Source organism: Macaca mulatta, chromosome 1, assembly GCF_049350105.2.
Source record: "Macaca mulatta isolate MMU2019108-1 chromosome 1, T2T-MMU8v2.0, whole genome shotgun sequence".
NCBI lineage: Eukaryota > Metazoa > Chordata > Mammalia > Primates > Cercopithecidae > Macaca > Macaca mulatta.
The window spans coordinates 123,107,672-123,131,605 of NC_133406.1; the positions used below are offsets into that span (position 1 = coordinate 123,107,672).

Below are 23,934 nucleotides of genomic sequence, written 5' to 3' on the forward strand. Positions count from 1 at the left end.
GGGCGGACACACGCAACCTTTATAATAGGTAAAGCAGGAATTACTTTATTTCCCATTTTACAAAAAAAGAAAATGAGCCTCAGAGAGATGAAGTAATTTACCCAAAGTGAATGAAAACCCTAGGTCACACACAAGTCAGCTGCCTGTCTCAGTAGTCAAAGACAGCCGGAGGATGGTGCCTCTTGCTATAATTTTATCTAGCTGTTCTCACTCTCTTGGACCAGTAAGAACTGAGGCTGCACTGAGGTGTGGAAAAAGAGGAGCAGTGGCCAAATGTGGTCTCCCCTTGGAATCATTTTAGCAGATGCCCTATTATTTAAAGCATCGCTTGCTGCCCTGAGGCTGCACCTCATGAGGGCTTGGCCTGCAGGGTACTCTTGTTTCTGTCTGGTGGGTCCATTCCTGAGCCATAGGAGGCTGGGTACAATGAGCCTATTCAGGGCAGAAAGTGCAATGCCCCGTGCTTCATTTTCCTCTCTATAGCATCGTTCTTTGCCTCCCTGTGCCTTTCTTTTGTCCTGCCTATTGAGTAACATCAGCGTGGGTGTTGGGAGCGTGTGAACTGGCAGCCCTGTGAGAGGGCTGCTGAGGACGTCTGACTGATGATGTATGCGCCAGGACAGGCAGCAACGGGCGAGCTTCCCAGGAACCACTTTGACCTGTGCCTTCTGCTCTGCCTGAGTCACTCTCACGAGCTAAAGCAGGTGACCCCTCAAGGAGTGCATGTTCCCCTTGGCAAAGGAAAGGGACACGCCCCATCCGTGAGCTCCTACCCTTGGTACACTTGGAGGGAGTTGAGTACAGATTTAAGAGACAAATTCTAAATTCTAATCTCTGCTCTGCCACTTGCCAACTGTGTGACTTTAGGGAAGATGCTTTATCTCCCTGTGTCACTTCCCCATCTATAAAATGGAGACAATAAAATTTGCTCTCCTCCTGAGATTACTAAATGGATAATTGATATAAGTTATAAATGCTGCTTGGAACAACATGTCTGCCATATAATTCTAGCACTTAGTACATGTAAGCAATACTTCCTTATTTATTTATTTAGTTTCCCAGGTGTCATTTGTTAATCTGTTCATTAAAAATTGGTGAGGATCCACCAGTTAGAATGGTGATTATTAAAAAGTCAGGAAACAACAGATGCTGGCAAGGCTGTGGAGAAATAGGAATGCTTTTACACTGTTGGTGGGAGTGTAAATTAGTTCAACCATTGTGAAAAATGGTGTGGCAATTCCTCAAGGATCTAGAACCAGAAGTACCATTTGACCCAGCAATCCCATTACTGGGTATACACACCCAAAGGATTATAAATCATTCTACCATAGAGATACATGCACACGTGTGTTTATTGCAGCACTATTTACAATAGCAAAGACTTGGAACCAACCCAAATGCCCATCAATGATAGACTGGATAAAGAAAATGTGGCACATATACACCATGGAATACTATGCAGCCATAAAAACGAATGAGTTCATGTCCTTTGCAGGAACATGGATGAAACTGGAAACCATCATTCTCAGCAAAGTAACACAGGAACGGAAAACCAAACACCACATGTTCTCACTCATAAATGGGAGTTGAACAGTGAGAACACATGGATACAGGGAGGGGAACATCACACACTGAGGCCTGTCGGGGGCTAGGGGGCAGGGGGAGGGAGAGCATTAGGACAAATACCTAATGCATGCGGGGCTTAAAACCTAGATGACGGGTTGATAGGTGCAGCGAACCACCATGACACATGTGTACGTATGTAACAAACCTGCACGTTCTACACATGTATCCCAGAACTTAAAATAAAAAATAATTGGTGAAGATCATATCAAAACACAGTGGTTGTGTTTAGATGATGGGATTACAAGTGATTTATTTGTCTCATTTTTGCTTCTTTTTTTTTTTTTTTTTTTTTTTTTTTGAGATGGAGTCTCGCTCTGTCGCCCAGGCTGGAGTGCAGTGGCCGGATCTCAGCTCACTGCAAGCTCCGCCTCCAGGGTTTACGCCATTCTCCTGCCTCAGCCTCCCGAGTAGCTGGGACCACAGGCGCCCGCCACCTCGCCCGGCTAGTTTTTTTGTATTTTTAGTAGAGACAGGGTTTCACCATGTTAGCCAGGATGGTCTCGATCTCCTGACCTCGTGATCCGCCCGTCTCGGCCTCCCAAAGTGCTGGGATTACAGGCTTGAGCCACCGCGCCCGGCCTCATTTTTGCTTCTTTATGTTTTCTAAACTTTCTGTAGTAAATATGTTTTTGTTTTTGTTTTTTTAATAAGAGAAAACAGACTCCCACTGAGGACGTATGGAGTGCAGTAGATGAGGCATGAGTGGGTACAAAGTGAAGAAGACGTGGCCATTGTCCTTAATGGAGTTGAAAGTCTATGGAAGGAGACAAGACAGGAAGACAAATGACACAAGAGGGAGGGCAGTGATGCTCAGGGCAGGCTGGGAAAGGGACCAGTCCTTCTCACGTGGCACCCGGCATTGGAGAGGTGTTTTCAGCATTCTTGCCCCAATAGCCTTCATATATGGTCTTCCCTGATCTGGAAATAGGACAGTAAATGGCACAGTCAGAGGCAAGGGTCACTCTTTTCATTGATCACAGAGCCCCAGGGGGATGGGGATGGAATTGCTGAAATTCCTTTCTAAGGTACCCATTTCTAGGAAGAAGCTTCCGTGGAAGGAAAAGTTGAGATACTTTATGTAACTCATCTTATCCACAACAGATTCGTACCCTGGTTGCAAAGCAGCACATCAAGAGGAACGGAGAAGTAATTTTCTGTTTCTCTCTCTCTTCCCGTAGCATAATTAGCATCATCTTTATTCTGGCTGGAGCAATTGCACTCATCATTGGCTTTGGTATTTCAGGTATGTGATTTCTTGCATTACTGCAATCTATTCACCCCTCACCATTAAACTCCTAATCACTCAGTGTGGTAGCATGGAAACAGCCCAGAGCTTGGACCCAGAAAACCTCAGAGTATAGCATTCATTCTTCTACTTCTTGTGCTCTCTCCACATTAGTCATTTAAGTCCTCGACGTCAGTGTCCTCATTTTTCATTATGTATTTATTTATTTTGAGACAGGATCTGGCTCTCTTGCCCAGGCTGGAGTGCAGTGGCATGATCTCAGCTCACTGCAACCTCCACCTCCTGGGTTCAAGCCATCCTCTCACCTCAGCCTCCCAAGTAGCTAGGACTACAGGCATATGCACCATCACGCCAGGCTAATATTTTTATTTTTAGTAGAGATGGGGTTTCGCCATATTGCTCAGGCTGGCCTCAAACTCCTGAGCTCAAGCAATCCACCTGCCTCGGCCTCCCAAAGTGCTGGGATTGCAGGCCTGAGCCACCGTGCCCAGCCTAGTTTCCTCATTTTTGAGTGGGGAGATACTGTCAACATCTCCAGTTAGTTGAGATAATCAAACGACATGTTTATCAGTAGTCTATCTATCAGTCAGTGCTGAAGATGTCATTCTGGGATCACAGGTAAAGTGCTGCCTCTGAGCCATTCTGTCAGTGGTTGGCCTGGGTGGATGATTTCTTTGCAACGAAGCTTCAACTGAAGTGTTAAAGAATGTCAAATCTTTGTACACAGGGGTCTTAGGTAAAGAGAAAACTGGTCATGACTACTCTACCTTGTAGGAAACAGATACCACTGTAGCACAGATGGCTAGTTTCTGAACGTAGCTAACCAATGTCAGTTGCGGAAGAGTCTTCACTTTGCTCTTCTGCCTAGGCCACTCCTCTGAAGCATCTTTTATGGATGCTGCTTTAATTTTGACACTGAGTGAGTTAAGGCCGGCAGCTGTCTTCTCTGAGGCGAATTTTCTGCTCTTTTTTTCATAAACCACCTGACTGAGTCCAACACATTCATTTTAACTCAGTCTGTGACCAAAGCTCCATAACTTTAGTTTCTATATTCCAGAGACCTTTCTGCCGCACTCCTCCAGTGTAGACATGCTGCCACTCAATTTTGTCACAAAGTCAAAGCTAAGAAAACTTGCTAGAGTTGTGTTTGCTAGAAAAGACATTCATCCCTTCCCCACTTTCTTCATCATCAATCATGTATATTTTAGGCCAGGTGTGGTGGTTCATGCCTATAATGCCAGCACTATGGGAGGCTGAGGTGGGAGTACTGCTTAAGGCCAGGAGTTCAAGACCAGCCTGAGCAACAAAAAGAGACCCTGTCTCTACATTAAAAATAAAAAAATAAATAACATGTATATTTTATCTTTCATTCATTTTTTTCCATTGGGATATTTGTCTTTCTCTTTTTGATTTGTCAGTAATTCCTTGTATATCCTGGATGCAAACTAGTTACAGGCATCACCAAATCTCTTAAACTCTACACTTTGCTTTTTCACTCTCTTAATGATGTTTTTCAATGAGCAGAAGTTCTTAATTTTAATTTTTGTTGATCCTTTTCTTTATATTTGGAGCTTTTCGTAACCTGTTTAAGAAATCTTTGCCTATTGCGAGGTCATGAAGATGTTCTTCTAGATTATCTTGTAGAAGCCTCATTTTTTTGTCTTTTGCATTTATATCTGCAAACCGTCTCAAGTTAATTTTGTACGTAGTACAAGAGAGGGGTCAAGTTTCATTTTTTTCCTTATGGTATCCAGTAAACCCAGCACTGTTTATTGGACACACTGTCCTTCCCCCACTTCCCTCCAGTGCCATCATGGTCGTAAATCACGTATCCAAATGTGTGGCATCTGTTTCTGAATTCACTAGCCTGTTTCATTTTAGTATTGATTTCCTATGTTAATTTATTTCTTTTCCTGTTCATAATCTCGGTTGTTTTTTCTCTCTCTCTCTTTCTTTCTCTCTATTCTGCTCTCTCTCTTGTTTTCTTTCTTCTGTTCTCTCTTTCTTTCTCTCTCATATACTAAAATAGATTTATAAGGTATTGTTATCTTTATAGCAGTTTTGAAAGAACCAGCTTTTAGCTTATTTATGTTTTCTCTGATTTGTATTCCTATTTTATTAATTTTGGCTTTTATCTTTATTAATATTCCTCTTCCTGCTTTATTTGGCCATCTTTCAATTATTTTTCTAATGTCTTAAAGCAGCTCACAAGAAGTGTGAGTGCTTAAAAAAGCAGCTCACAAGGAGTATGTACAAAAGGCCAATAAATAGCTTTTAGTAGATACTGCCATTCCGTTTTTCAAAGTGATGAGCCAATCTACTCTTCAACAACAATGCATGAGAGATCGAGCTCTCCACGCCCTCACCAATACTGGGTGTTGTGGAATTTTGTGGTTTTAATTTCTGTTGCCTGGTGACAGAGACTGAGTACATTTTCATATGCAAAACATAATGTGGAACTACAGAAGAGCACAAAAGCGTAAGTTCTGTATGATTCCATGCATATGAAGTTGAAAAACAGGCAAATGATCTCTGCTGGTAAAAGGTAGAATAATAATAATGGTTCTTACCTTTGGGGACAAGTAAGCGGGTAGCAGTGAGGAGGGGCATGAGGGCACTGCTGGGAGGGCAGTAAGGTTCTATTCCTTGATGTGATGATGGTTACCTGGAATAAAGTTATAATCATTCTTCAAGCTGTACAGTTATGATGTGTGGATTGTTATGTTTGTATACTTCAATACAGACATACAAAAACTTTTGTAAATATATGTATATAAATATAATATGTATAGAATGTCATGAATGTATATATACACTTTATGTTTATATACATATATATTCTTTTTTTTTTTTTTTGAGACAGTCTTGCTCTGTTGCTCAGGCTGGAGTACAGTTGCACAATCTTGGCTTACTGCAGCCTCTGCCTCCTGGGTTCAAGCAATACTCCTGCCTCAGCCTCCCAAGTAACTGGGATTACAGGCATGCACCACCACACCTGGCTAATTTTTTGTATTTTTAGTAGAGACAAGATTTTGCCATGTTAGCCAGGCTGGTCTCGAACTCTTGACCTCAAGTGATCTGCCCGCCTCAACCACCCAAAGTGCTAGGACTACAGGTGTGAGCCACTGCTCTCAGATTTACATACATATTCTTTATAAGGAAATAAAATATTGACTGATAAACCAAATATTTTAGAATAAGTTTTAAAGATATTAATGCTAAAGTACATTTTGGTACCTTCCTCACTAAGGTTTAACTCTTAATTATAATTTACCCTATTCCTGATCTTATACATCGCCTTCAATTAAAACCCTAGTATTTGTTTGTCACTCTAAATCTTAATGACAAAACTTTCTTGGACCTGAGGCTCAGTGACTTGGCATCAGAACTCAGAGAGTTGTTTATCTTTTGGTTGTTAGTGGTGTTGACTACCCTAGCAAGAATTTTCACAATGTCATAACTTCCCTGTGTTAGTCAACAGGTTTGCTACTCATATCTTTTCCTGTAGCATAGCGACAGCCACCTTGAGAACTGAACTCAGTTCCTTGAATGCACAGGGTGCTCCTTAAGTGCTTTTTGAATGGACAGTTGGATGGATACATGGAGGTGTGAATAGATAGAAGCAATAGTCTACTCAATCCAGTAATGTACAATCCATTAATGTACTCAATCCAGTAATGTACTCAATACAGTAATTTAAAAATTTGAAACTCTACTACTGCCAACAAAAAGGTGTTCTGCCTCCTTCCCATTTCACTGGGTGACAGCTGGTTATTTCGATAAAATGGGCAGTTTATTAGTTTAATACTGTTTAGTTGGATTTTTTAATTGCCTCTATTAAAAGGACTATAACCTTTATCAGAGATCATCATATGAGCACACTTTACATGAATTCAATAAAATGTTAGCTGGTTTAATATATAAGACGTTGAAATTAAGCAAAAAGCATTAAGCAGACAATGATGTGTATTAGGCCATTCTTGCACTGCTATAAAGAAATTCCTGAGACTGGGTAATTTATGAAGAAAAGAAGTTTAATTGACTCACGATTCTGCAGGCTTTACAGGAGGCATGGTGCTGGCATCTGCCTGGCTTCTGGTGAAGCCACAGGGAGCTTTCCATCATGATGGACAGCGAGGGGAAACAGGCATGTCATATGTCGAAAGCAGGAGCAAGAGGGAGAAAGAGAGTGGTCACTTTTAAATGACCAGATCTCAGGTGAACTCAGAGCCCAAGAGCTCACTTATCACCAAGGGGATAGCCCAAGCCATTTATGAGGGATCTGCCCCCATGACCCATACACCTCCCACCAGGCCTCACCTCCAACACTGGGGATTACATTTCAACGTGAGATTTGGGTGAAGACAAATATCTAAACTTTATCATGATGATAACATCTTTTGAATCCTTTCTTCATGCACTCTACTGTACTAAATAACTTTGCATACATGATTTGTCTTACCACACACAACAAATAGGAGGTAGATGTTATTACTATGTTCAGATGAGAAATTTCTGGAAGGACACACACAGTCAGCAAGTGAGCATGGCTGTATTTCCAGCCTTGGGAATTTGCTTCCCTGACCTACACTCCTACCCATCACCCCATACCAAGGACAACGTCCACACAGAGTTGTGGTGGAGAAGGGTGTTTTATGGTTTGCCTTGCAGGCATGATTCCTGAGACTATAGCTTTTGAAAATGTAAAACTTTTCCCCAATACAGAAAGAAATTTTATTTTTTTGTAACTCTCCTGATGCTGTATAGGCCACCTTTGCATAGCCATCCTGCTCCTTACAAATTCTAAATAAAGACCCCATAAAACATAAAATGCATTTGGGGTGGACCATTTGAAAGAGAGGTGGAGGGGTTCCAATCAGCCCCTGGTTAAAGGACAGCTCTTGTGGATAAGCCTTCAGGAAGGAAGGAGACGTGATGGAAAGGCCCCTAACCATACCCAGCCCAGTCCCTGTGCTATCAGGCACTCTCTGAGCGACTTTGAACAGCTCTATATAATGGAGGAATCTCAGAATCAGAGCCATTCCAATCTCAGGGCTCACAGTAACTGTATATCCTTTGGGATACAACTTAAACGTTTCCTCACTGGTAAAATAGGCAGGGTCATTGTGAGAATTAAAGGAGAGTTCTTATCGAGTACCTGACACCTGTGTGTGATAAACAACTGCCATTGTTATTTGTATTGATGCCATCAATGCTTTTAGTAAAAATTTGCTATTATTAACGCATTCCTATAGCACCTCCTAGGAACTGCACAATTTCCTGGTCACACCAGGAAGGGCCTCCTTTGAAGCCACAGGATGCTGCCTCCTAATAATTGTTAGGAGCAAAACCTGGAACTGTAACATGTGTCCCGCATCGCCCCCACAACCCCCACCCCTCTGCCAGAACTGGGAAGCAGCTGAAAGACCAAAGAATGACTTAGACAAGTCCAGTCTGGTGAGTAATTGAGTTTATTAGGACTTACATACAGGGCACTCCTGGGCGGCACAAGACAGCCCTAGAGATCTGTGCCATCTCCCATGTCTAAGCTGCATTTAAGCTGGTTTTCTGGCTCTTTGCCTGCGGTGTGTTTGCAATGAGACTGTTTTTCTTGGTGTGTTCTCAGATACTGTCTGGGATGTTTAGGTTCTCAGGGACATCTGCTCCTCAGCTGGGCACCAAGGCCTTGGCTCACCGCCCAGCTGTTGGGGTTCAAGCAGCAGACACAAACCCTTAAGTAACCTGGTGAAGGACCCATCACACTATAGTAATGCTCCAGCTTCAGACATTGGATAAACCAACTAGGTGTGTGCTGATGACACCAAAACGGAAACATCGCACAGTTTATTTAGAAAATATTTGATCTATCCAAAAAAAAAAAAAAAAAAAAACTCTGAGTCATCTGAGAAAATAAACAGCTATGGGCCTTTCTTACACTTATTTTGTGGTTTTTAGTTGTTTGGATTTTTAAGTGAAGTAGGGATACCTTCTTATTGGGTTGGCACTCTACATGTCTCAATCTGGCCCTGGGTATCAGCAAAATATGGTAGAAAGGACATAGGCTCAGGACCAGACCACGTTGTGTCTGACCCTGACTCCACTAACAGTAAGATCCAAGGCATTCAGCAAGCCATTTAACCTCACGGAGTCTCTATCCTTATCCATAAATGGGCATAATGGTCATTCTTACTCTCTCATGGCTTAAAATGAGTCACTGTAAGCAAACATTTAGTGAAATGTTGCTTTCCTTACCTCCTGGGGCTCTGATCTGCAATCTTTCCAAATGATTCTAGTTAATAATGGTTATCAATATCAATACTGATTTAAGGTTTAGCATGTGGCAACTCAGGTACTGTATTAAGCACTTTACCTGCATCGTATCATTAAGTCCTTTCAAGAACTCTCTAAGGGAGTATCGCCATTTTACAGATTTTAAAAAATTATGAAATAAAGCATTGGAAAACTTGACCCAGGTTACATATCCAATAAGTGGCAGAGCTGGGACTTGAACCCAGACAGCCTGTACCTGTGCCATGTTCTCAAACACCATGTTCTGCTGCTTTCCTACATTGTTCCGTATCTGGCCTGGCCCAGTGTCCTTTTAAATTTCTTCTCACAGAACGAACTGTTCTCTCAACCCCACCGTCTTCTTTGGCAAGAGTGGCACTCACAGGTGTGATCCCAAGGTTAATCTTTGCATTTCCACCTTGTAAGCCGTGTGCTGTGGTGCCCATCTGGACAGCTGAGTTTTAGCAGATGCTGATGACCATCTGCTGAAGACATCTAGCATGCTCTCTATGCTATTGGAACATACAGAACTTGTCTTTCTGAGTCATTTCAAAGGACAGCTCATTTTCCAGGTTTTATCCAGTGCTGTAGGCTGCCCCAGCATCATAGTTTCTGCAAAGAATCCTTGCCTTGTGTTACCCGTACCCCCACTTCAGGATATTCCTGCTCCTACAACGGAGCACTGATTGAATAGTACTCCCTCCCGCCGTGTGAACACAGGGCTGCTCAGGTTTCCTCTTGCCCCCGCTTTAACAGCCCCACTTTCCTCATGCAGACAGGAGCTGTGCTAGTAATTAGCCCTCACAAGCTGGATAATTAATTTTCAGTAAGTGGCTCAGTCTTCCAATTTTAAAGGGGTTTGATGAAATGTTAGAGGCTAATGAAATGCTTAAAATCTGTGCCCATTTAATGAATTCTCTATCAATAGGTACCTGCCTCTAACCCATCTCCATGGGGCCCTTTTGTCCTTTGACTCAACAAATCACACAAGAATCTTTGGTGGAGTGAGTCTCTGTCTCCAAAAAACAAAAATAAGAAAGAATCTCTGGTGGTCAATAGGCCTGGAGAGTCATACGAGGCCAGATGGTATAATCCTCCTTGAGCCTATGTTTGTTTGCAAGTCTGAATAGTTTCTTTTCTTGTGAGAAGTAATATTTACATGTGGTTGCTTGCAAATTAAATTTTATCACTTTTAACAATCATTTATTCACTTAACAAACAAGTATTTTATTGACTGCTTTCTGGGTGCAAAGCAATGGCTAGGTCCCTGTGGTTTTTTTAAGTTCTCACGGGCTCTTATTTCTCTTCTTTATTTGACATTGGGGTGGAGGGGATTTAATCAACATTACACTCATTCCATCTGCCACATCATTAATGCAACCTTAAATGACTAGAACCTGCAGCAGGTCCCTGGGGCACTCTACAGCTGCTGCTTTTAATCATTAACTTCTCTGGGAGATAGGTGGCTGGTTTTCCTACCTGTGAGCTCAAGGCCAACATATTAAAATTAATTCAGTAATACAATTACTGAACTAAGATATGTCATTGCCATTTCATTCTCTCCATAAACCATGCTAATCATGTATTTTTTTTCTGAGAAGTAATTTTTCAATTCAACTTTAACGGCACTTTATCAACAACCCTCAAATTTACCCTTGCTCTAACATGGTTGTATTTGATTCATGATTTTATTGTGAACCTCTCTGTATTTTTATTGCCTTCCTTTTCACTGGCTCACATTTCCCCAAAACTTAGATGTGGTAATCCCTCCAAACATCCCTTACCCCTACAATAATTTTAGCCTATCTCAAACAATGCTTTGATTTCTACTGATTTCCATTTATTTAGTCATTTATTCATAAACTCAACAAACATTATTTTTCTCTGCAGAAACATAGCTGTAGGCACTACAGGACTTACAGATAGGATTAAGACAGTCTCTGCTCTTGAAACACTCACAAACTAGTTCCAGAGATAGACTAGAGACCAGGTAGAGGGAGATAGCTGCTATAATAAAGGCAAAAAAAAAAAAGTTACAAGAAAGTAAAGAGAGAATCTACTAATTTTTCCTTTCGTTAATTAAAAGAAGGTTTCATGGGAGGGCTGCCATCTGAACAGACTTGAATATAAGTAGAATTTGGATAACTGGTGGTAAAGAAGTGTGAGCTGTGAATTAAAAGGTGCAAGATGAACAGGGGTGTGAAGGCGCATAGTGTAATTGTATAACCCATGCTAGCCTGGGATGCCTTGGATATCAGTCTTTAAGTAACAATACTTGAAAAGCAAACTGAATCTTTAAATCAATGTTCAAGAAAATACCAACGCAGGGAATGGAGGTGTGTTGTGTTCTTATTACACCACAAAAACTTCATTTTGTCCCCTTTTATAATTCCTCTCCCAGATCTCCCACAGGAATGGCCATGCATGGCAGCTGCTTCCAAAGTCTCTCTTCTCACAATCTCAAGCCTCTAAAACATCCTTCCAAACCAGGCTATGTACTTATTTTTGTCTCCTCTTCCTCCTTTTCTAGCTATAATTTTTCTTCCATCAGTAGCCTTCTGTTCTTTCTGCTGCAAATCCATCTAGATTAGCTTCTCCAGTTCTCTCTTCCTCATTCATTACCCTCATTTACTTTGTAGAGGTCTAGGAGTCAATGAGATAATTCCAACCCCTAATAGGCTGGAAGAGGAGAAGAGCCAAGGATATCCTTATGCCGATAATGTTTACCTCTTACATTAAAAAAAACACACATGTCTGCTTTGTTTGTGTGTTTTTTATTGAAGGCAGAAAATCAACAAATAATTTGATACAGATAGACAGAATGGACTATGAGAGGATGTAGTTGGAGATAGGGCTGCAAAGATAGCAATAAGAGCTAATATGTATGGAGCATTTACTATGTACCAGGCAGTATTTGGCTTTGAAGGTCAGGCTGGAAAATGTGAAATCCATTCCACAGCTCTTAGGAACCATTAAAGATGAGTGATTAGGAAACAGACATGTTCAAATTATATTGTAAGAAGGTCTACCTGTAGGATTAATGCATGTAAAGTGGATTGGATGGAGGCAAAGATGAAAGGTAGAAATATCAATAAAGAAGCTGAAAAGTCCAGTTAAGAAGTGCTCGGGACCTGTTATGTTGGGCTTTTTTGGCTGTAAGAAAGAGAGATTTGTGCAGGCCACTTTAATATCAGGTGTTGTCTAAAGGATATGCAGAGATTAGGACAGGAACTAGACCTGAACACCCCCAGGATCCAAGACAGCTCTGGGGATAGAAGACTCCATTTTTCTCTCCCATGGTCTCTCTCCCATACTTCTTTGTGTCTCCTCCACTCTCTTCTTGGGCTCCAAGGCCATCTGCCCTTAGTTTCATATCCAAGCCACAGAAAGAGCCTCTCAAGAAGATTCAGTTAATTAAATCACCCCAGTAGGTGTCCTCAGTCAGCAGCCCCCCAGTGTACAATGAACAGCTGATTGATCCTTCCCTGACTGGGTGGGCTGTAGTCTGGCCAAGCGAGGAAGAAGTAGTTGGATACAGCTGGCACATAATTAATATTTCTACTGGTGGTATGTTTGGAGAGGAGAGGGTGGCTTTCATGTTAAACCAAAAGTCAACCGAATTAAACACAATTCTTCATTATGCTATAGCTAGCACTGTAAACTTGATCAAATCACTTATTTTCTCAATGCCTTAGTTTCTTCATCATTCAAATTGAGATAAAAGTCACAGCACTTTAGAATTCAGCATTCTTCAGAATGACTAGCCACATTTAGTTAACATGAGATTTCACTTCTGTGCCACTTCTGGTTAACTGAGAATAACAATACCTTATATGTGTAATTACAGTTTGCAAATCAAGTTAATATCCATTTGATTTGATCCTCATAAGAAACCTTTAAAGTAGGTGATATAGTTTGGCTCTGTGTCCCCATCCAAATCTCATCTTAAATTATACTCCCATAATTCCCATGTGTTGTAGGAGGGACCTGGTGGGAGATAATTTGAATCATGGGGGCAGTTCCCCCTATAGTGTTCTCATGGTAGTAAATAAGTCTCACAAGATCTTACGGTTTTATCAGGGGTTTCTGCTTGTGCATCTTTCTCATTTTCTCTTGCCACTGCCATGTAAGAAGTGCCTTTCACCTCCCGTCATGACTCTGAGGACTACCCAGCCATGTGAAACTGTTAAGTTCAATTAAACCTCTTTTTCTTTTTTTTTTTTTTTTTTTTTTTTTTTGAGACGGAGTCTGGCTCTGTCGCCCAGGCTGGAGTGCAGTGGCGCGATCTCGGCTCACTGCAAGCTCTGCCTCCCGGGTTCACGCCATTCTCCTGCCTCAGCCTCCCGAGTAGCTGGGACTACAGGCGCCCACAACCGCGCCCGGCTAATTTTTTGTATTTTTAGTAGAGACGGGGTTTCACCGTGGTCTCGATCTCCTGACCTTGTGATCCGCCCGCCTCGGCCTCCCAAAGTGCTGGGATTACAGGCGTGAGCCACCGCGCCCGGCCTTAAACCTCTTTTTCTTCCAAGTCTCAGGTATTTCTTTATCAGCAGCATGAAAATGGACTAATATAGTAAATTGGTACCACTAGAGTGGGGCACTGCTGAAAAGATACCTGAAAATGTGGAAGCAACTTTGGAACTGGGTAACAGGCAGAGGTTGGAACAGTTTGGAGGGCTCAGAAGAAGACAGGAAAATGTGGGAAAGTTTGGAACCTCCTAGAGACTTGTTGAATGGCTTTGACCAAAAACTTGAAAGTGATATGGACAATAAGGTCCAGACTGAAGTGGCCTCAGATGGAGATGAGGAACCTGTTGAGAACTGGAGGAAAGGTGACTCTTGTTATGTTTTAACAAAGAGACTGGCGACATTTTGCCCCTGCCCTCGAGATGTGTGGAACTTTGAACTTGAGAGAGATGATTTGGGGTATCTGGTAGAAGAAATTTCTAAGCAGCAAAGCATTCAAGAGGTAACTTGGGTGCTGTTAAAGGTATTCAGTTGTAGGCCGGGCGCGGTGGCTCAAGCCTGTAATCCCAGCACTTTGGGAGGCCGAGACGGGCGGATCACGAGGTCAGGAGATCAAGACCATCCTGGCTAACCCGGTGAAACCCCATCTCTACTAAAAATACAAAAAATTAGCCGGGCGTGGTGGTGGGCGCCTGTAGTCCCAGCTACTCGGAGGCTGAGGTGGGAGAATGGCGTGAACCCGGGAGGCGGAGCTTGCAGTGAGCCGAGATCCTGCCACTGCACTCCAGCCTGGGAGACACAGTGAGACTCCGTCTCAAAAAAAAAAAAAAAAAAAAAAAAGGTATTCAGTTGTATAAGGGAAGCAGAGCATAAAAGTTCAGAAAATTGCAGCTTGGCAATGTGAAAGAAAAGAAAAACCCATTTTCTGAGGAGAATTTCAAGCTGGCTGCAGAAATTTGCATAAGTAATGAGGCACTGAATATTAATCCCCAAGACAATGGGGAAAATGTTAGAGGTCTTCATGGCTGCCCCTCCCATCACAGGCCTGAAGGCCTAGGAGAAAATAGTTTTGTGGGCCGGGCCCAGGGTCCCCATGCTGTGTGCAGCCTAGGGACTTTGTTCCCTGTGTCCCAGCTGCTCCAGCTGTGCCCAAAAGGGGCTTGGGCATGGCTTCAGAGGGTGCAAACCCCAAGTCTTAGCAGCTTCTATGTGGTGTTGAGCCTGTGAGTGCACAAAAGTCAAGAATTGGGGTTTGTGAACCTCCACCTAGATTTCAGAAGATGTATGGAAATGCCTGGATACCCAGGCAGAAGATTGCTGCAGGAGTGGGGCTCTCATGGAGAACTTCTGCTAGGGCAGTGCAGAAGGAAAATATGGGGTTGAAGCCCCAACACAAAGTCCCCACTGGAGTGCCACTTAGTAGAGCTGTGAGAAGAGAGCCACTGTCCTCCAGACCCCAGAATGGTAGATCCACTGACAGCTTGCACTATTCTTCTAGAAAAGCCACAGACACTCAACGCCAGCCTATGAAAGCAGCTGGGAGGGAGACTGCACCCTGCAAAGTCACAGGGGCGGAGCTTCCCAAGATCATGGGAACCCACCTCTTGCATCAGCATGACCTGGATGTGAGACCTGGAGTCAAAGGAGATCACTTTGGAGCTTTAAAATTTTGGACTTGCATAGGCCCTGTGACTACTTTGTTTTAGCCAATTTCTCCCATTTGGAATGACTGTATCTACCCAATGCCTGTACCCCCATTGTATCTAGGAAGTAACTAGCTTGATTTTGATTTTACAGGCTCATAGGTGAAAGGGACTTGCCTTGTCTCAGATGTGACTTTGGACTGTGGACTTTTGAGTTAATGCTGAAATGAATTAATACTTTGGGGGACTGTTGGGAAGGCATGATTGGTTTTGAAATGGGAGAACATGAGATTTGGAGGGGCCAGGGATGGAATGATGTGGTTTGGCTGTGTCCCCACCCAAATCTCATCTTGAATTATACTCTCATAATTCCCATGTGTTGTGGGAGGGACCCAGTGGGAGATAATTGAATCATGGGGGCAGTTTCCCCATACTGTTCTTGTGATAGTGAGTAAGTCTAATGAGATCTGATGGGTTTATCAGGGGTTTCCGCTTTTGCATCTTTCTGATTTTTCTCTTGCCACCACCATGTAAGAAGTGCCTTTCACCTCCCGCCATGATTCTGAGGCCTCCCAGCCATGTGGAACTGTAAGTCCAATTAAACCTCTTTTTCTTCCCAGTCTCAGGTATGTCTTTATCAGCAGCGTGAAAATGGACTAATACAGTAGGTAAGACAGATATTGTTACCTCCAATTTTCTAAGATCCAAGAAGGTTACATGACTTATTGAAGGTTACATGGCTATTAAGTGACAAAATCAAGACTTGAATTTTCATCTTCAAACCCCAAGTCCAATGTGTTCTCAGGGTTTGGGTTACTTGGTCTTATATAAGCCATTATATATGACAGATCTGCTATATATATATATCAAAACGATTGTCTTCCTGCTCTTTCTCTTCTTGTCTTCTTTTTCTTAATGCTTCTCATGTTCTTCTGTATTTTTAATTTATCACAGAAGTCTCTGTCTGGCTTTCAGTAATGAAGGGTTTGGTTGTAGAAGTTCCAAGGCTTCCCTTAGCATTGATCTTTGCTTCCTGAACTGCAGGGAGACACTCCATCACAGTCACTACTGTTGCCTCAGCTGGGAACATTGGGGAGGATGGAATCCTGAGCTGCACTTTTGAACCTGACATCAAACTTTCTGATATCGTGATACAATGGCTGAAGGAAGGTGTTATAGGCTTGGTCCATGAGTTCAAAGAAGGCAAAGATGAGCTGTCGGAGCAGGATGAAATGTTCAGAGGCCGGACAGCAGTGTTTGCTGATCAAGTGATAGTTGGCAATGCCTCTCTGCGGCTGAAAAATGTACAACTTACAGACGCTGGCACCTACAAATGTTACATCATCACTTCTAAAGGCAAGGGGAATGCTAACCTTGAGTATAAAACTGGAGGTGAGTTACTTTGGAGAGACATTTTTTTAAAGCACCAAAAGTATTTGAGGCTAAAGATTATGAGTTGCTGATGAAATATCATGTTGTGACCAATATCAGACAATGACGCTCCCAATTCTGCTAATAGCTATTTTTGCCATTTTATGGCCAAGACCCACACCAACCCCAAAAGTAGCCAACTATAAGAGAGGCCTTAAAAATCTTTTGTTCTGGGTTCTCACTACTTCTGAATTTCCCGGTGTGTTCTCTATTCAACAAAATAAATGTAGTCTCTTTTGTGGCAGCCCCTGGTATAGGTAATAAGAGCAGCCTAGCCTGGGACATTTCCATGCTAAGTAGACCCAAGTCCAGTCCTGAAATCAGTACCTTCAGAGACTCATGACAGTGGGCACATTTTAGAAGTTCAAAGGGAACTAACCAAAACGAAAACAACACTGCCCTGTAAACGTATCAATTCCCCTTCCCCTGCAACAGTGAAATCCACCCTTTGTTGCCAACCCAATTTAACATATGTTTTCTGAATTTATATACAAGGGACTCAGGTACTGTGAGGAGTACAAAGACGATGAAACAGATTTCCCTTACCCTTGCAGAGCTCATAGTATAGATCTCACAGAGTTAAGCATCCAGACAGAGATAATAAAAGTCTGTAAATGATAATAATTAGTAAAGTGTATCAAATGCTTTAAGAGAAATATAAATAGAGTGATTGAGAGGAAGAGAGAGATCCCGTTCAAATGCATAGGAGGGGAGGCACGGGAAAGCCCCCTGGAGAAGCTGGCATTGGAGGGCAGCCTTGAAGGATAGACCGAAACTGGGCCTTTCCAGCCTAAACTAGTATGCACAGGCCTTTCTTGCACACCTCATAACATGTATGTGCAATGATTCGAAGCTCAGATCTAGAATCAGAGCTGTGTACGTACAGTGACCTGGGCAAAGCAATCTCTCTGAGCTTCAGTTTCTTCATCTTAAAATGGGGTCATGTCAAAGGAATACTGGAGCCAACTGAAAGAGCTTCTAATGGCAAAGCTGTAGCAATTTAAGCAACAAAATAAATAACATAGTATTGAATTATAACTCAAAGGTATAGAATAAATACATATGACTTCATACTTTTTAAATAAATGAGGGATATGAAACAAATTCCCCTTACAGATGAATTCCAAATTATTTATTTAGATCTCTTCCCCTCCAGAAAATGGAGCTTGAAACCTTCCCTACCCCACTCAGGGTATATTGGACTTAGTGAAATACAGCTTGCAAAGAAATCCGGCAAACACTGCTTTAGTCAGGTGATCCAGGTTAACATCATTAATAAGTCATGTTAACAGCATGTTCCTTCTGATAGGATGTGATGAGAAGGGCACTTTGCCTCCTGTGCTCTTCCTCTCTCAAACCTGTAACCTCAGTCTAATCAGGAGAAAAACATCAGATGAATTCCAACAGAGGGTCGTCCTACAAAATACCTAACCAGTACTCCTCAAAAACTGTCAAGGTCATGGAAAATACCTAACCAGTACTCCTCAAAACAGTCAAGGTCATGGAATATACAGAAATTGGGAAAACATGACAGACTAGAAGGAACTCAGGCAACATGATGACCAAAGCATGGTGGTGTTCTGGATGGAATCCTGGAACAGAAAAAGAACATTAGTGGAAAAACTTGAAATGCAAATCAAATCTGGTATTTAATTGATAGTAATGTACCGATGACAGTTTCTCTGTTTTTTCTTTTTTTTTTTTTTTCAAGATGGAGTTTCGCTCTTGTGGCCCAGGCTGGAGTGCAATGGCGCGATCTAGGCTCACCACAACCTCCGCCTCCTGGGTTCAAGTGATTCTCCTGCCTCAGCTTCCCAAGTAGCTGGGATTACAGGCATGCGCCTCCACACCTAGCTAATTTTGTATTTTTAGTAGAGACTGGCTTTCTCCATGTTGGTCAACTGGTCTCGAACTCCCAGCCTCAGGTGATCTGCCCACCTCAGCCTCCCAAAGTGCTGGGATTACAGGCATGAGCCACTGCGCCTGGCCGGCTTCTCAGTTTTGACTAATGCACATTGGTTATTTAAGATGTTAACATTAGAGGAAACTGGGTGAGGCTTATGCCGGAACTCTATACCTTCTATGCAACTCTTCTGTACACCCAAAATTATTTCAAAATTAAAAGTTGATTTTTTTTTTTTTTTTTTTTTTTTTTTTTTGAGACGGAGTCTCGCTCTGCCGCCCAGGCTGGAGTGCAGTGGCCGGATCTCAGCTCACTGCAAGCTCTGCCTCCCGGGTTCACGCCATTCTCCTGCCTCAGCCTCCCAAAAGTTGATTTGTTTTTTAATGGGGATGATAGTATTCACAGGAGTGTTGTGAGGATCAAATGAAATAAGGTCTGGAATACAGTACTGGCACAGAGTATACCCTCAATGAATGGTGGTTCATTGTCATGTAAACTTAGTTTCCCACATCATTTCCCAAGAGCATGTTCCCTGCCTGCTCCGAGCATATGAGTCTTGTCTCCCCTGCTCGATAACAGACTCCTTAAGGGTTAGGCAAGGGCTTTCCTTTTACTACTTACTCAGCACCAGCTCAGTCCCAGGTAAAGGAAGATGCCAAATAAATTAATAAATTATATTTTTCCCCCATAAAAAGCCCAGGCTTTAACATTTTTCCACAACTGTCTCTCTGCCTGGATATGGGGGGAAGCTAAGTCTTAATTTCAAAATGCAGTTAGCTCTCTAGTGAGGAGAATTACCTTAGAGGAAAACAAATTTCTATTTCTATCCCTGGATATCAGAGCTGGACGATATCTGCCCAAGCAAACTCCAAATCTCTGTGATGACAAAGCTTGTGGATGGAATTTCTCTGGGTGATAGATGAATGCTGTTTGTTTCTTCTTTCTCCTTCTCCCTCCCCACCCTAACTTTATCCTCCAGGGAGAAAAATACATAAAATCCGGAAGCTTCATAGATCCCTAGGAAAATGCCTAATTTCCCTAAGGGATAAGCTTTTTTATGACCACTGAAGTTCCTCTTACTTGGAGAAAATTATCTATTGTAACAATAATATACCTAGAATTTAGGTCCTTGGGGTTTGTGATTGGCCAAAGGGTTGTGATGTATAGCAATACTATGAGCAAATAATTATTCGTGCCTATAATACAATCGGCCACACACAGATGGACCTCTGAGGAAGTACTGAGTAGCTTCAATGGTTAAAAAAAAAAAAAAAAAAAGGGCCGGGCGCGGTGGCTCAAGCCTGTAATCCCAGCACTTTGGGAGGCCGAGGCGGGCGGATCACAAGGTCAGGAGATCGAGACCACAGTGAAACCCCGTCTCTACTAAAAATACAAAAAATTAGCCGGGCGCGGTTGTGGGCGCCTGTAGTCCCAGCTACTCGGGAGGCTGAGGCAGGAGAATGGCGTGAACCCGGGAGGCGGAGCTTGCAGTGAGCCGAGATCGCGCCACTGCACTCCAGCCTGGGCAACAGCGTGAGACTCCGTCTCAAAAAAAAAAAAAAAAAAAAGACTGCATTTTTAAGACCTAGTACTTATGTGTCTGACTTTGGCATCTGCTCTTTCCGACTTTTGACCCTGCAGCCTTCAGCATGCCAGAGGTGAATGTGGACTATAACGCCAGCTCAGAGACCTTGCGGTGTGAGGCTCCCCGATGGTTCCCCCAGCCCACAGTGGTCTGGGCATCCCAAGTTGACCAGGGAGCCAACTTCTCGGAAGTCTCCAATACCAGCTTTGAGCTGAACTCTGAGAATGTGACCATGAAGGTTGTGTCTGTGCTATACAATGTTACGATCAACAACACATACTCCTGTATGATTGAAAATGACATTGCCAAAGCAACAGGGGATATCAAAGTGACAGGTGGGTTCCTCCCTACTTTTGTATGGATTTACTGAGGAAAGAGTAAAATCTAAATTAAAATTTAATTACATTAATAGATACATATACCAAGGCACAAAAATCTCTATAGAGTCCTCTTCACTAAGAGTTTGATCACTCAATTCCAGTTAAGATTGTATTACATAAGAGAAAGCCCAACACAAAACAATATGTATGACATATAGGTCGAAGATGGCAATTAGGTTTCATCTTGTATGCTTTCTCATTGACCGGTTGTCTGGGGAACAGTGTTTAGGATTCTGAGGCTCTGTGTAACTCAGTAGGACTACCTTGGCATAGCAGTGGGGAAGTGATAATTAATTACTTGACATCTTTGATATGTTCAGCTGGACTTCAAGCCCTCCAAATCTTAGACTAGAAACCAAGGTTTGGTTCCACCCTGACTTTGAGAAGCCTGTGAATCTGAAGACTAAAGTCTGGAGTCTGACTTAGTTTTGTTCATCCCTCATGGGACTGACTCATGATCCCACTAATTTGGCTCAGGATTAATCTGAAACCCTTAGATGGAACTGGTCTCCCAGCACCCTAGCTGAGAACTGGCTGAGAAGACCCAGCACCCTAGTCTCCCTGCAGTGCTTTAGAGCATACAAAACCTTAGGTTGAGCTAGTATCAAGAAAATGCATAGACTGAATTATGACTTTTAAGACCATCCTTCCTGGGGCTAAACTGGGTTCAAACTGTAGTGAAAGGAGTATGTCAGGAGGCCGCCATTTAAATCAAACCTAGCACTGGGCACAAAATACCTTACACATTATAAGTACCCTATAAATGTTTGCTGAATCTAACTGAATAAATCATATTCTTATGATTTTTTAATTTGAAATTATACATATGAACCCAAAATTATCTACAACTCTGATATATCAATTTAAAAAATAAATTGTACACACACACACACACAAAAGTAGCCTATGGAATGTGAGAAAATATTTGTAAATCATTTATCTAAATAAGGGGTTTCAATCCAGAATATATTAAGAACTCCTACAACTCAACAACAACAAAAATCAAATAACTTCATTTTAAAATGGGCAAAGTACTTGAAGACAGATTCATCCCAAGATGATATAAAAATAACTAAAAGGCAAATAAAAAGATGCTAATCACTAATTATCGGAGAAATGCAAGTCAAAACCACAATGAGATATCACCTAATGCCCATTAGGGTGGCTACTCTAAAAACAAAACAAAATAAAGCAAAAACAGAAAATAACATGTTGGTGAGGATGTGGAAAAATTGGAACCCTAATGCACTGTTAGTGGGACTGTAAAATGGTGCAACTGCTATAGGAAATAGTATAAAGTGTCATCAAAACAATTAAAAAAAATAACTACTGAGAAGTGAAGCCAGTCAGACTTCCTGGGTCAAGTGGGGAGTTGGAGAACTTTTCTGCCTAGCTGGAGGATTGTAAATGCACCAATCAGCGCTCTGTGTCAAGCTAAAGGATTGTAAATGCACCAATCAACACTCTGTAAAAACGGACCAATCAGCACTCTGTAAAATGGACTAATCAGCCTTCTGTAAAATGGACCAATCAGCAGGATGTGGTTAGGGCTAAATAAGGGAATAAAAGCTGGCCACCGGAGCCAGCAGCGGCAACGCACTGGGGTCCCCTTCCAAGGTTGTGGATGGTTTGTTCTTTCGCTGTTCACCATCAATCTTGCTGCTGCTCACTCTTTGGGTCCGCACTACCTTTAAAAGCTGTAACACTCACTGAAGTGGTCTGTGGCTTTATTCCTGAAGTCAGCGAGACCAGGAACCCACCAGGAGGAACAAGCAGCTCCAGACGTGCCATATCTGAACATCTGAAGAAACAAACTCCAGACACAACGTGTTTGAGAACTGTAACACTCAGGCCAGGCGTGGTGGCTCACGACTGTAATCCCAGCACTTTGGGAGGCTGAGGCGGGCGGATCACGAGGTCAGGAGATTGAGACCATCCTGGCTAACACAGTGAAACCCCGTCTCTACTAAAAAAAAAAATACAAAAAATTAGCCGCGCGTGGTGGTGGTCGTCTGTAGTCCCAGCTACTCGGGAGGTTGAGGCAGGAGAATGGCGTGAACCTCGGAGGTGGAGCTTGCAGTGAGCCGAGATCGTGCCACTGCACTCCAGTCTGGGCAATAGAGCAAGACTCCGTCTCAAAGAGGAAAAAAATAAAAAAATAAATAAATAACAATCATCGCGAGGGTCCGCAGCTTCATTCTTGAAGTCAGCAAGACCAAGAACCCACCAGAAGCAACCAATTCTGGACGCACTACCATATGATCTAACAGTCCTGCTTCTGGGTATGCCTCCAAAAGAATACAGAGTCTGAATCAGATATTTGCACATCAGTGGTCACAGTAGCACTATTCACAAAAGTCAAGAGGTAGAATCAACCCAAAATGTCCATTAGTAGATGACTAGATAAAATATGGTATACACATACAATAGAATAACATTCAGGCTCAAAAAGGAAGGAAATCCTATTATGTGCTACGACATGAATGAACTTTCAGGACATTACAGGACATTATGCTATGTGAAATAAGCCAGTCACAAAAAGACAAATACTGTATGTTTTAAACAAGGCACCTAAAGCAGTCAAATTCACAGAAACAGAAAGTAGAACGGTGGTTAGCAGGGGGCAGGGCGGAGGAGTTGAAGGAGAAAGAGGTTTTTGTTTAATGAGTATAGAGTTTCAGATTTGCAAAATGAAAAAGTTCTAATGATTTGTTTTATAACAATGTGGATATACACTACTGAACTGTACACTTAAAAATGGTTAAGATGGTACATTTGCTGTGTTTTTACTGCAATTTCTTAAAAGTATCTAATTAAAAAATTATATATGAGAGTGAGCGCTCTTGCGCCATCTTGAGGAACAAATTGGCAACTATCCTGGTTAGGATTATTAGTTGCCTGTAACAGAAAACGGGTATAAATAAACCTAGGCTGAAAGGGAAATGTATGAAGTGTACTGGAATGTGATGGAACCAAAGACAGGAAGTTCAGTTGACTTCAGGAACAGCTGGAACCAGGAACTTAAATCCCATTGGGATTCTTTGTCTCTCATTTCTACTTAATTCTTTCTTTACTCTCTCTTGTTTTAGTCCATATGGCAAGAGGTGGTTGCCAAGTGTTCCTATATTCAAAAATCTCTTAAGAGAGTGATGAGACTGAACCTCAATTCATCAGTCTCATTCTACATTCCCAAGAAGGACTTCGACTCAACTTGGGTCAGTTGCCCATACCTAGGCAAATGAGTCAGTATCTGATGAAAGGCCTTCGCAGAAGAGAAGGAGGGACTGAAGGAAGGAGGGACTGAAGTATTGGTCATTTAAAACAATGGGTGCTGACAACAGTATCTCAGTCCAGTTCTCAGTAAA

At 42.3% G+C, this 23,934-nt stretch overlaps 1 protein-coding gene across 2 annotated transcripts in view; it reads left to right on the plus strand.

The window, feature by feature from the left end:
- Positions 1–23,934, plus strand: part of VTCN1 (V-set domain containing T cell activation inhibitor 1) — a 71,267-nt gene that overhangs the window by 40,563 nt on the left and 6,770 nt on the right. Inside the window, exons 2-4 of one of the 2 annotated variants that reach the window (XM_001103715.5) lie at positions 2,805–2,869; positions 16,315–16,662; positions 20,246–20,524. In XM_001103715.5, the coding sequence (XP_001103715.1) occupies positions 2,805–2,869; positions 16,315–16,662; positions 20,246–20,524 (692 nt within the window). The remainder of the gene's footprint in view (positions 1–2,804; positions 2,870–16,314; positions 16,663–20,245; positions 20,525–23,934) is intronic. The other variant, XM_077950299.1, reaches the window with a different exon arrangement.